This window comes from Teleopsis dalmanni, chromosome X (assembly GCF_002237135.1).
Source record: "Teleopsis dalmanni isolate 2A chromosome X, ASM223713v2, whole genome shotgun sequence".
Classification (NCBI taxonomy): Eukaryota; Metazoa; Arthropoda; class Insecta; order Diptera; family Diopsidae; genus Teleopsis; species Teleopsis dalmanni.
The window spans coordinates 12175396-12190057 of record NC_051848.1 but is presented as its reverse complement, the minus strand read 5'-3'; the positions used below and the strand labels follow the sequence as shown (position 1 = coordinate 12190057).

Below are 14662 nucleotides of genomic sequence, written 5' to 3'. Positions count from 1 at the left end.
TGGTTTGAAAGGGATGTACAATCAACAAGGACTACAACAACCCAACCAAGGACACCAGCCTTTTCAACGCAATCAAGAAAAGCGACTACAGTAGGTGCTTTCGGCAGAAAATTCTGGCTCTAAATGATAAAGTCAAATACTTAGGGCATATAATTGATAGAAAACTGAATTGGTGACCTAATGTTATTGGGCGTACTCAAAAGGCTATGGTTGCTTTTTACTGTTGTAGAGGCACCATAGGTAAAAGATAGAACCTTTTCCCGAAGTCTATTCTATGAATATATAATGTGGTGGTAAGATCGATTCTCCTGTATGGTATACAGTCAACACTATGCAAAAAACTGGAAAAGTTTCAAAGGACTGTACTGATGGCATTAAGTGAAGCGTTAAAATCAACGCCGTCACTTGCCCTAAATGCCATCTTCAATGTTTAACCTATCAACATCGCTGCAAAAGGCATGGTAGCTGGGGCAGCTTTACGGATTAGGAAATTAGGAAGCTGTGGATGGGAGTATGATTCCATTTTCAAAGGAATTGACTTTATTCCAGATACAACAGATTACTGTGCTACGATCACAATCGTGGACAGATTTTTTGAATTATTCATTTCTTGTAGGGAGGCGTGGGAACGCTACTCTGTAAAGAGTGATAATTGTCTTAACTTTTTCATAGATGACTCAAACTTAGATGAACAAGTAGGAGGAGGATTATATTCCAAGCTGAAGTATATGCTATAGGGGAATTTTCGGATTGGCTGAAACCCAATGCTGCCTCCGTTAATTATATAAACATATTTACTGATAGTCGGACAGCTATAAAATCTTTAAACTCATCGTCCATAAACACATAACGTTTGTGACCAATAATTCATAGATGTCGCTACGTGAAAAACTTTTTATGGAATGATTCTTATCACATCTACAATTGTTTGTGTGGATTCTATGAAGGCAAGAAACAAATGTTTCACTCATAATTTAATCAAATAGATTTGTGTTTGGTAACCACAAATAACGAATGTTAAAAACATTTTAGTTGAATTCGATTTTCGTTAAGTGCAATAAATGGTTTACCTTGAATGTCCTATAAGATTAAAAACATCCATAGCTATATGTACCGTAATAGAAAAACTTTCTCAGAATAATCAATTTTAGCAAAATTCGTATTAAATAGCGATTATCCCGCCTTTTTGTGTTTTCTTAAACGTTTTTATGTAGATATCCAGGTCAATAACAGTTGACACTGATTAAATATAAACAGTTAGGAGTCATTTAAGAATTTACGTTTGTACCATTGGTAATGTAAATTGTGATTACAACAATCTTTATGGCAACTTGAACGCACAAATTATAGTGCTTATATGATTTCGTCCCGAAATACTAACAAATTTCAAATAGTACGATGAGTTGGAAAATACATGAAAAATAATAATAAATAATTAAAAAATTAAATCATGTCAGTAATGTCACATATTTATTAAAAATTTTTTTATAATGATACACTCTTCAAATAATAATTCTAAAATAATTTTTCCAGGGCACATATGGATGACAAATAACGATAAATACTTAAAAATTAAATTCATGTATTTGATTTTTATAGAAAAAGAATTAGATTTTAGTGGCCTATTCCTCTGTTCTACTTTTATTCTAGAAGGGTTAGCAATTAATACGCTATTAACATAAGATATATAACGAAATCAAATGTAATTTATTATTTTATAGCTGTTAGACATGCGGACTGGACCAGTCATTAAACTTTTTGTAAACCACATACTCTGCTCACACATATAAGCAAAGCTGCCGGAGACGGTGAGTTAAACTGTATTCCACAAAAATAATAAATTCTATAAGATGTCGCAGTTCGCTCTTATACACTTTAGAGCTTTCGTTGAAGCATACCAACATTAGGTGTCCAATGAACACAATCCACATTTTCTACACACCGTATATTTTGTTATTATGATTTTAACAGAAATTAATACAATTCTGTTAAAGAAAGTAAGATCACAATATTCATTTGTAATAATTGTTTATATGACGTCTTCCCTAGGCAAAGCAAATTGTTGCTTATTTTTACTACTTTAAGCAGATCAATTTTTTGTAAAAATTTATTAATGAAAGAAAATGTTTGCTTATTTACTTGAAGAAAACAAGTATTGTAACAAAAAATTATTGTTACATATGTACATATGCACATATTCTCCACATATTTATATATATTGATTGCTAAAATAATTTTAAATATTAGAAGCAACGATCATTTATGCATTGACACATTAAATGAATTAAACTGCCTTGAATAAAATTTGGTACACTTTTTCTATGATATGTTTTATTGAAAAATATGTTATAGTAATATTCTAGTTAATTAATTTATTTTTAATATGTTTAAATATATCAATTTTAATAGTTATATTATAATATTATAATAAATGTACTATAATATGCTTAAAATTAATAACTATTAATTTAAATAGTTATACATATAATAATAAATTATTTAAAATAAGTTTGTAGAATTAATTATACTACATTGTATAACTTTTGTGGATATGTTTGGGTTAGATATATTTCACTCCCAACAAAAAGACGTATGTATTTAACAATAAAACATACAACAGGAATAGTGTACCTAATATTATTCAACGCAGTTTAATTGAAATTAAGTGCCAATGGACAAATTATCGTTGCTTCTAAAATTTATAAAATACTGTGGCTATCAAAACAAGTACACATAAAATAAAAACAATTAAAATATGATTTGAAACTTGTTTTCTTCAAATAAATTTTTATAAAGTGATATAAATAAATATATAGAGAATATATGCATATGTACATATGTCCCTTCATTTTTTTCTACATTGCTTGTTTTCTTCAAGTAAATAAGCAAACATTTTCTTTCATTAATAAATTTTTACAAAAAATTGATCTGCTTAAAGTAGTAAAAATAAGCAACAATTTGCTTTGCCTAGTGAAGACGTCATATAAACAATTATTACAAATGAATATTGTGATCTTACTTTCTTTAACAGAATTGTATTAATTTCTGTTAAAATCATAATAACAAAGTATACGGTGTGTAGAAAATGTGGATTGTGTTCATTGGACACCTAATGTTGGTATGCTTCAACGAAAGCTCTAAAGTGTATAAGAGCGAACTGCGACATCTTATAGAATTTATTATTTTTGCACTAAATGATCATCGAATTTTATTATTTCTTATAATTTTTAAATTTTGCTATTGAGAGCTAAAAAAAGTGGAACTCATATAACATTTTACTTTCTGTTTTATTTCATAATCAAAATGGCTGCCTTGTATGGTGCAGATAATTGATATACTGTATTACCGATACGATTTTCAGTTGAAAGTATTAGAATACCGTACCGTGTTTGTGTACGCGCTAGCTTAGATCGACGTGATTGGCAAGAATTTTTATGATTATTTTATGAATATTTTGTAGAAGAAAATATTTTACCTTCCAAAACATCACACACACACACACACACACACACACGCGCGAAATTTATACAGTGCATTTTCATTAAATAGTATTTATAAGGAGTGGAATTACTAAATGATATATTCAGGTTTGGTTTATGCGAAATACAACGTTAATTCCATATACATTGGATTATTTTTACTTTATTTTGAATTTACATTTGCTGCATAAAATATATAACAAATATATATAGATTTGTTTGAGTGATTGGAGCAATATTTCACATATGGTATAGTATTTTGAATGCACTTACTGGATAGTGATACCGAAATAGTTTTCTTAAGGCATTCACTTTAATAAATGAATTTCATTCTTCAAAATCCATCGAATAAGCGTATATTTGAGAAAAAGTCAATGAGTAGGTCGTCAAAGGAACTAACATGTAAATGTTTGTGGTTATAACAAAGAAATGTTCTTTCATTGTATATGAGAATTAGGTATTAGACCTAATAGATTTTTTAGTAATTAAAATTCAATAAGCACATTCTTATCCCCCTGACGAAACTCAGTTATTGTGGTTTTGCTAAACGTTATTTCTAACTGGTGTCACTAAGGAACCAGTTTCGGTGTCAAGCAGTCTATCACACTCTCCAAAATAAAGGGATGCAATAATTTTAACTGGTCTATGTTTAATTTGTGATGTATTGCCAAACCGAAAATATGATATTTTTCACATTAAGGACGCTTAATACTATATCCATAATTTTTATTCATCTTAAAAATAAGTAGACAATAATTCTCTTTTCTTAACAACTTTTTTTTTGAATTTAGTGAATTTTATTATCAATATTTTACAAAATTGCATATACTCATAAAAGTTGACAATAAATTCGCTCCTGTGCAAACGAGAAATAATGAATTTGAAATACAAAAAAAACTTTAACAAACAGAAATGTGTACATAACGAGTAACAACAAAAAAGACGCAAGTAATTACATTTTCGTAGCGTTTGCTTTAGACAATTCATTTCAGGTAGGCGACAGTGCCTATGACGCACACTCTTGCAAAAGACAAAACAAAGAAACTAATGTTGCATCAGGTAAAGTAGCCAAAAGATACACAAAATTTGAAATATTGTGTATAACACAAAGCAGCAAATTGTTTCTTACACATAATAAACACAATCGCAGAATTGTCGATAAAACAGTTTACGCATAATAAATAGCACAGAAAAGAACCTATTCAATAATTTGCGAAATTATATTCAAGATAAGTATGTATAATAATATGAATCATGATATTTCTTCATGTTATACGACATTAAATAAAGTTTTTCTTCAATTAATTCATTATTATGTGATCATTTTTAAAGAAAGTAATAATTTTTAGAAAAAATTGTAAGAGTTTAGTTCACATATGGCACTCGATATCTTAAAAGTGCATTATCTAGTAAGCAGATGTACGCGAGTATATATAAGAAAATCAATATGGATTTGTCAAATATGTGTCTACACAAAATATCAGTATAGATAGAAAGTTAAAATAAAATTTCTTTTCGTGTATAAATAATAAATAAATAAAATTTGCGTTAAAAGTTTGGAAATATTGAGTGGTTTGTGTCCGTCCTAACTAACTACGTTCCAATTTAACGGCAATATTTGAAATAAGTTGTGACCAGCAATCCGGACATCAGGATGAGCAATGAATTTCGGTTGTTTCAAAAGATAACTCCTGAAGAGGAAGAGCAATTGCGTTTGCAATGGGCTGAAACAACTTTTAACCATGGAACGGATCCCATGAAAACTATTTCACGCCAGCAGCTCGATGAGTCGAAGAATATTGATATGTCGTTTAGCGATTGGAAACTATATAAACGCGCCCTAAATCAAGCAGCTTCTTCGTCACAATCTCCGTCACTTCCAACTAGCAACAACACTCGTTCTCAGAATTATGCAAATAACAACACGGGTAAGGTAACTAACCAAAAGATGCCTCAAAAAAATAACTGGAACCGTAACAACATGTCACATCGCTCACCAAATCAAAATGCTGCACCGAATGTGACGAAAGTTAATGGGCCTAATCGTGTAAATAACGGTTCACAAAATCATCCAAATCAAAAAAATGTACAAAATACTTGGGTACTTAAGCCTCCAATGCCACCACCAATGCACGCCGTAACACCTGAGACTAAGGAGGAGAAACAGCGCATGTGGCGAGAGTATAGACAAGCTATGAAACCATTTAAAAACCGGGAATTCGCAAACGCTAAACGCACCATTCAACGACTAGGTAAACGTAATCCTGAAGATCTCGATCAAAAGGAACGCGTAAGGTTGCAACGTGCCCAGGAGACAGTTTCAGCACATAAAATGATGTTAAGCCAAAAGTCAGCAATGCGCTGGATACGCAATCAGGACCAAAAAGGTATGCCACCAGGTCAAAATCTAAGCAATTATTGCAGTGGTTATGATGATTTCCCTGATGAGCCACTGGATGGCAATGAAGAGCGGTCACCATCGCCTTGGGACCAATTAAACAAGAGCAAATTACAAATATATATTAGAAAACAAAACAGCTCACCATTAAGCAAGTTCAATCAACCAGAATCGGCAAACCGATCTTTCGAACTTGTTGGTGGTATTCGGCAGGCCGGACAGAATGCACAATGGGCAGGTCAATGGAAGCAACGAAATGGCAGTCTTAATGGAGGTAGCAGCAACCAATGGGCTCCCTTGAACAATTCCTCAAACAATTACAAAAACAACTCAATTAATGGACTCTTCAACTCCCATTTATTTCGATAAGTATCCACTGTTTAATTTACACATAAAACTATAAACACTACCAGACATGCAAATATTATACATACTTAGTTCTCTCCTGTTTTAGATAAAAATGTCTATACCTTTAAGAAATTACAATTATAATTACAATTACAATTACAAGTTCGTCATTATATCGCTTAAGCTCCTGTTGCGTGAGAGCGGTGAAGTAAAATTTTATGAAAATTATTTAGCTCGGTTATGATCGATCCATTTGTTACGATGGCTGAATATGCTGAATGTAAATGAGTATATGAAGCATAATCGATATCATTAATATAAGCTCTGGGTACTGGGGTTGGGCTCTGGGACACATATGTAAGAACTTTGTACTGAATTGTAAATCAAATTGAAAGTAAAGCGATTGTGTTAATCGTAGTTCCCATTTTTGAAAAATTGTTTGTATTTAACAAGTAAATAAGACTAATTAACAATATTAATAGCATAAATGAAATAAAAACCAAACTAGCGTAAGATTTTTATAACTCAAACATAGAATGCCCCAAAGACCAACTTTCACAGTACTCCAAATTTAATAAGTATATACATATATATATATTTTTTTTTTTGTATAATAGTATAAGGTTATAATTACTTTGTTATAGTCCAAAATATAGAAGCCCGTTCCAATATAAAAACAAGGAACCATGTCAACTGCTCTTAGCGTGCTGAACATAAGAGGAATATCTTGCAGTTAACTATGTATTTCAGATGGTACTTCTTAAATTAAAGGATGTCTGCTTTGACAAGTTATCTTGTTAAATGGATAAACCTACCAGTGCTACGCGAGACTTAAATTCGCTAAATAAATACCACTGCTCCTCAACTACAAGGACAAACATTAGAAATATGTTTAGTTTAGTTTTAATTATCCCAGATATTCCGATTTAAAATGGATCGTTCCATTTAATCTTAACTATTTGATATAAGTGCTATTGGGATTAGGGCCACGTATTGTAATAAGCGTACTTATTGTACTGTTCACAAAATGGCTGGATTTTAACATTTCAAACGTTATACCATACATATATTATTATAATATTTTTATTATCTTATTTACATATATATATATGGATATATACATACATATATCTGTATACTATATAATATTATTTGAATACTTTTTTTTTTATATTTTGACATTGTATCACTTAAATTAATACATAATAAATATAAGTTAATAAAATGCATTTCATGTTATTTTATACTTGTGAATCCAGATATAGTTCTAATGCCGTTTTCAATTGATGAATCTGGGGTAATTTCTTCAATTGAGATCCAATTTTAGTGCAATTTTTATGTTTGATTGGTAAATCTCGAGCAAAATGTATAAAACTCGAGATTAAATTACAACAGTCTAGATATTTTGCCAGAGTAACAAGACTTGAAAGATAAAGTGTAATTGGATTCGACATATATATGTGTGTGTATTTATGAAAAATATAAATATAAATACAACTAAATACAAAAATGTTAAATTACTCTAAAAACAAATGATCGGACAGGAGAGCAAAGTAGACAGAGAGTACAGAGCTTAGAACTTGATACATTCAATTGAATACTTTTTCTGAATCTGCAAATACTATCAGATATCAAATAACTGTACAAATCTATTTATAAATTTAATAATGACATTAACATATAACGTTAGGAGGTTTTATATTATTTTTAATAATTGTACACATCTGAAGTGCGCTAGATATTTGTGTTGGATATAGTGCTTATAGACACTATCTTTCATAATTTTCTTTTATGATCGTCTTGAGCAACGAAGGTTCGTTTGATATTTGTATGTAGTGAAAATTACGGTTTTAAGTATAGAAACTCGGATTTATGGAATTTGTTATCACAGGACTAATATAATATTTTAGTAAAATGGAAAAATAATTTCATAATAGATTATTACGACTAAAACAGTGTTTATGAATAGTAAATAATTTTTTTAAGCACTATTATTGAACGTCAACAATATTTATTATTTAATTTATTGATTATGCGCAAAGGAGTATAACAGTTTTACTGACTCCTTCAGTCAGTAAAACTGTTACATTTTTGCTTGATATGAAAAATGTTGGATTTGCGAATATCCACTTAATTTTCATTTGTACTTTCACATCTAATACACGACGCAGTTTATAAATTAAATTATTAATTAACAAATGTCTTTAATAAACAAATGGAAATTAATAAGAGATAATAGAGTTGTCACGTTTGGAGTATCATACTCTCTTCAGAGCTTGAGCTTAATGAAGAAAACACATTTAAATCATTTTCAAACATTACTGATGATAATACAATATCTACAACAATAATATATAATAATAATTATTAAAATGATCAAAAAATGCCAGTACAAAGTAACTGTGAGCAGTAGAGTCAAACTATAATCAAGATTATAAAAAAAAATAAAATCTTGTTTAACATAAGAAATTTTAAACTGTCTCTATTCCAGACATATACTGTCTAACTTGTGTGCAGTAGTTCTTTTAATTTTCAATATCTTTTTCTGGCCGAAAGTTGACTACACTGTCTATCATCGAAGAAGGTACCGAATTTATTTCTGCTAATGTGGAGCACCACTATATAGTCTCCGGATGACCTGTTCTTCTGTCAGATTGCGGTTAATAAACTAGATCACCTATACTTTTTTTTTACGCTTTCCATAAAGTATGATGAGTCCAATTAAACTTTTTCAGCTGAAGGTTTCGCTGATGGTTTCGTTTCTTCGAACAGAAAAAAATAAGCGAATGTTTGACTCAACTTTTCATAATATCTATAAGTGTATAAGAGGTGCCACTTCGACGAAGCATGAGCAGTTTAGAAATCAGTCATTAATTTGAGTTTAGACCTATTTTGATTACAAACTTGTCATAGGTCTTGTTATATAACTTCGTGGATAATAATACATTTTATAGATTTTTTTGTACTGATGGAGTAATTGACAAGATAGTGATAATGTGACAATCAAACGATATTCGAAAGTATAATCAAGAACAATCAATAACTGTTGTGTATAGTAGAAATTTTAAACAGTACCGTGTATGTCTAGAAATAGTTCGTCCATAACGATCAAGTTTTGAATACCATATTATTGCCTTTTGTTAGTGGATAGTAATATAGCAATATAGCAACAACATAGAAATATTGATTTATGATTTTAATTTGACAATCAATTTAGCATTATTCGTTTTTCAAATGTTTTAGAGAAAATTTTTCACCACTCATCAAGAAATTTTCAATCAAAAACAATTGTCCTCAAGATAATATGAATTTAAGTTATAAAATAATATAACGAATGGAAAGTCATTCGATTACTTTTAAAGGCGTAAAATATGTATTAATTAATTATTGCATACATATACATATGTTATATATTTAATTCAATTTTACTTTCATATTCAGCTACAATCATTACAACTAATATCATTATTAAATTTTAAAACGTAGAGTTCTTTTTGTTCATTGGTATATATAGTCGAACTATAATGCTATGTAAAATTTAATAAATCTGTCTACAAATCTGCTTAACCCATACGGCTAGCTTTAAATATTTTATCTTTTTTAGGTAAATATAAAGTGAGAGTAATATTTCAAATAAATATTAAAATCGTTTTATTTTACTATTTATTATGGAAATTTCACCGTAAAATTCCAAGTCTGAAATTGCCTGGTACTTAATGGATTAACAAACTTAGGGTGATATATATACATATGTATATGGGATATTTTTATTTCATCGTCTAGAAAATTTGATTAACATGTAGATCATATGAGTTTATATGTTCAACTGACTATTATTTGTTTATAAAATTTATTTATCACTTATAATTAAACTTATTGCACCAGGAATGTTTATTTAAAGTCAAATTCCATCAATGCGACTATTTTTATTAAAAATACTGTTACGGTTGTTATAGCTCAAATAGGTGACCATCCATTTGTGTTCCAAATAGAAGAAATGAGTGGAAACTGGTTGTCTGTTGTCAATATAGTAATCCATTGACTACTTATTAGTATATTGAATTGAATAATTGACACTTGCCTTTTGTATTATGATTCAGTTAGTAAATGTTTATATGGAAGGTCCTTATCACAAGTACATATATGCAGAGTACATTTGTAATCCAGTAATTATCCTATAAACACATATTTTAGAAATAACTTAATTATCGAACATATCAAATTTGATTTTTATTAAAAACTAATTAACAATATTTGTTATTAAAAACTAATTGCATTTGTAGAATTACTTTTATTAATTGTCTAAAGCTGCGTTTACTCATTGGCGATTTCTATACTTTAGTGATATTTTCAGACTCTCCAAATAATTCTCGTCTTTTGTTTTTACCACGTAATATTGCTTCCTTAAACAAATTACAATATAATTCAATTGCTGCAGGCGAGTCATCATTACCCGGTACTGGATAAGTAATCAGATTTGGATTGCAATTACTATCAACTATGCCAACTGTAGGAATTGCCATTTTGGCTGCATCTCGTACCGCAACATGCTGTGTTAAAACATTGTTTTGTATATTAAGAAATATACAAAGGTCAGGCAACCGTGTGACAGCACCAAATTGTATATTGGCATTTGTAAAGATACCACCACGCCAAAATCTGGTGTGTGAAAATTCTCCTGCTTCCATAGCTTTTTTCTCCACTAAATGCCCATTTAACGCATTACGATTTAAAAACAAAATAATACCATCACGAAAAGCAATATGTGCTACGAAATTGAGTGCATCTCTTAAATTTGAGGCAGTTTTGTCTAAATCAAATATTATGTGACCTAAACGTGATCCATACACGTATGGCCGCATACGTTCGTCTAGTGAACCAATTTTATGGCCGTAATGAACGCGGGCATTAAACAAATCACTTACAGTAAACATATTGTGAACTTGAAAGTAATCTGGATGTTTTAAAAACTCTTGTTCAAATGTACTGATATCTTTTGGTCCATGTTGTTCCTCTTTTAACTCGGGAGATACATTTAGTATTGTTGATTGTGAACGACATGACATAAGTTTTAATGTACTTCTACCTATATTTAAGCTAATCCTTCCAGCTATAAAAAAATTAATTAATGTAGATACTTCATTGTAAAATCTCTAATATAAATTAATTTTAACATACCGAACATACTGCTTTCTATATTTTCTCAAACTTCGTAACCACAAATGCGGATTTTTCGCTGTGAAACGTCAAGTTAAATAAAACGCAGAGTTGTGTTTTTACAATAAATAAATAAAATTCTAAAAAGGTATATCACCTCATTATGTACATTAGTAATTTTGATTGTAATATAAGTACTGATATAATTACACCTCATTAAAATTGCCAATTTAAATTACTTTAGTTGCACCCTTAATTTTGAAAAATAAACTTAATCAGATAAATTATTTTATTAAGTTTATTAGCTTTTATAATATAGGTTAGAAAGCATTGTGGCAACCCTGTCAGCTGAGTTTGTGTTTCAGTGGATTGAAATTGCTTACAATTAACCATTAAACATTAACCATTACTGTATAAGACATTCTTAATGAAATAAATTTGTAATAAGTAAAAGCAGTATGTAAAATATTTGAATGTTGGAGAGTATTTAATAAATATTTTAATTCTAATGGATACAAAATTACGCCATCCAGAAAAAACAACTTCAAGCGAAGAATGTCAACAAATGGGAGTAATCGAACAAGATAACACAGATAGCGACTGCTTTCACGATGCAGAGCAAGATCTTGATGAGGAGCCGCATGGTACAATTTCAGAGATTGTTAAAAATCAGGAAATTGACTCAAATGTATCATGCAACAATGAAAGTGAAATGCAAAAATCAGTTTCTTCACAAAGTGACCAAAGAAGCGTAGAGTTAAATTCGATGACGTCGTCAGATACAAGCTTAGCAGTATCAAACAAATTTTCCAACCTAGCTGTAGAGGATGAGGAAAGTGATTACATGAATAACGAAGAATGGAAAAATAAATGTGAGCACATATTTATATTAAGTGAAGCTGGTAAGCCAATATATTCGCTTCATGGAAGTGAAGATAAATTAGCAACAATATTTGGAGTTATCCAAGCACTTGTAAGTTTTGTGCAACATGGACAGGATGCTATCATATCCATACATGCTCATAGCATCAAATTTGTGTTTCTCGTAAGAAACTCACTTATACTAGTAGCTGCTTCTAGAAGTAATATGAGTGTTCAACAATTGCAAATGCAGTTAAGGTAAATGTCAATATAGTTTGTTAGCCATTTATCTGACTTTTTTGTTTTTCATAGCGATGTGTATAGTCAAATTTTATCCACATTAACGTATTCGCATATGAATAAAATATTTGAAAAAAGGAAAAATTTTGATTTAAGGCGTCTATTGTCTGGAAGTGAACGTTTGATATACAACCTGCTCTCTAATTATAATGGAAATAAAAGTAAATATTTGTGTCTAAGTTTATAACAAATTAGATAATTTTTCTTTCTTCGTAGTAACAAACAACGTCTTTGCATCTCTGACAAATTCTATTAGAGTACTGCCCCTATCAACAGCAGTGCGATCAAGCATTGCTAGCGCAATCCAAAGTAATTGCTCAAAAATAAAGAATTTAGTTTTTGCAGTTTTAATAGCAAACAATAAGCTTATATCTCTGGTTCGAATGAAAAAGTATTCGATACACCCGGCAGATTTAAGGTAAATAAATATATATTTTATTTTTAAAATTATTTTAATAAATGCAGTGCTCTAATATAATATAATCATCTACATTTATACAGTGCAAAAAAGATAGATAGATAAGACAGACTGATAAAAATATCTGTATCATTGAATTAGTCATATCATTTCTACTATTAAACTATAAAACTACCAATAGAACACACTGTTCACTGTTTTTTATATATGCTAACAATTTTTAATTCATTTTTCAGACTTATTTTTAATTTAATAGAATGCTCGGAATCGTTTAAGGCTTCTGAAAATTGGACACCAATATGTTTACCTAAGTTCGATATGAACGGTTATTTGCATGCACACGTTTCATATTTGTCTGATGATTGTCAAGCCTGCCTTTTATTGCTTTCAGTTGACCGAGATGCTTTCTTTACGCTTTCTGATGCTAAAAGTCGTATTACCGAGAAACTACGTCGTAATCATTGTCTTGATGCAATAAACGAAGCCATTAAAGTCCGTTGTGATGTAAAATTAAAGTTAAGTACAATAGGTGTACCTGATTTACGGCATTTTCTGTACAAACCCAAATCTATTGCACAATTACTGTGCTCAGAGTTGGTATCGCCCTACACAACATTAGAACAATTTAAACGTCTTCAGACAATTTATTGTGATTTATTGCACCGCATACAAAACTCCTCATGTCCACTGAAACTGATATACGAAGTAAGAGAACATGAAGTGGTGTTGGCGTGGATAACTGCAGCATATGGATTATATGCAGTGTTCGAACCAACAGTAGACAAAAGCACTGTGATTAAGAATGTTGATAAATTATTGAAATGGGTCGAGAAGGAATCTGAAGTTTACTTCATACGCAATCATCCTACATTCTGAAGATTTCATATATCAAAGGCAATTAATTAATTAAATTATTATAGAAAAAAATTAGGTCACGTAATATTTTAATAGTTATAATTTTAATTAATAAAATAATAAGAAACTGAAAATCTGTTGTTATTCTGAAATATTGATTTATACGAAATCGGTTATTTACACATACATTCTCTTTTAAAATTAATGACAATACCAAGTTATCAAGTCTGGTCTGAATATTCCCAATATAAGGTCAGATTTGTTAGAATTGCATGAGCATTTGGTCAGAAGGCATCCAATAAGTTTAATGTGTCATATTATAATCATATAATAGTTTAATTATATGAATATGTGTGGACAATAAATTAATGATAGGCTAATATATCAATAAAAAATTTATTTAATATACTTATTATATATATATAATATTTAACTATTTGAAATATAAAAATTTTTTTAATGTTTGAATTGCTTGTCGTACATCGAATTGGTCATCGCAGATAAGTAGCTTTGGAATGTGGACGTAGAGTTTCTTTATTTGCTGTATTGCTCCTGTAGTAGGGTTATAATTTCGATGAAATTCATTTTGTTGCAGTTAAACTTAAAAAATCGGTGTTATTTTTTATATAACAGGAGACTACTTTTTTGTCACATATGTATGTGAAATACCGAAGTGAGTATTGATGTTGAGTTGTAAGGGAAAAAATAAAGCTCTATATATATATTAAAATTTATAAATATTATTTTTTTAGAAATACCAGCACAGGTTGCTACTATATACTTCAGGCTTATCAACATGGTTTATCATAGCAGAAACTAATACGAAACTAATGTGAATTTGTTATT

General features: G+C 29.7%; 3 protein-coding genes across 3 annotated transcripts; 2 read left to right on the top strand and 1 right to left on the bottom strand.

Moving 5' to 3' along the window:
* The first annotated feature begins 4951 nt into the window (after positions 1 to 4951).
* Positions 4952 to 7314, top strand: LOC119689656 (putative uncharacterized protein DDB_G0286901). Its single transcript, XM_038104529.1, has one exon. The coding sequence runs from the start codon at positions 5134 to 5136 to the stop codon at positions 6244 to 6246; it is 1113 nt and encodes a 370-aa protein (XP_037960457.1). The 5' UTR covers positions 4952 to 5133; the 3' UTR covers positions 6247 to 7314.
* Positions 7315 to 10084: 2770 nt separating this feature from the next.
* Positions 10085 to 11506, bottom strand: LOC119689654 (28S ribosomal protein S2, mitochondrial). The gene is made up of 3 exons (XM_038104528.1): positions 11404 to 11506; positions 10515 to 11335; positions 10085 to 10400 (listed from the first exon to the last, which is right to left on the bottom strand). The coding sequence occupies exons 1-2, from the start codon at positions 11408 to 11410 to the stop codon at positions 10557 to 10559; spliced, it is 786 nt and encodes a 261-aa protein (XP_037960456.1). The 5' UTR covers positions 11411 to 11506; the 3' UTR covers positions 10085 to 10400; positions 10515 to 10556.
* A 235-nt stretch (positions 11507 to 11741) lies between these two features.
* On the top strand, positions 11742 to 13916 carry LOC119689653 (vacuolar fusion protein MON1 homolog A). The gene is made up of 4 exons (XM_038104527.1): positions 11742 to 12501; positions 12556 to 12704; positions 12760 to 12961; positions 13198 to 13916. The coding sequence occupies exons 1-4, from the start codon at positions 11891 to 11893 to the stop codon at positions 13835 to 13837; spliced, it is 1602 nt and encodes a 533-aa protein (XP_037960455.1). The 5' UTR covers positions 11742 to 11890; the 3' UTR covers positions 13838 to 13916.
* Positions 13917 to 14662: the final 746 nt, after the last annotated feature.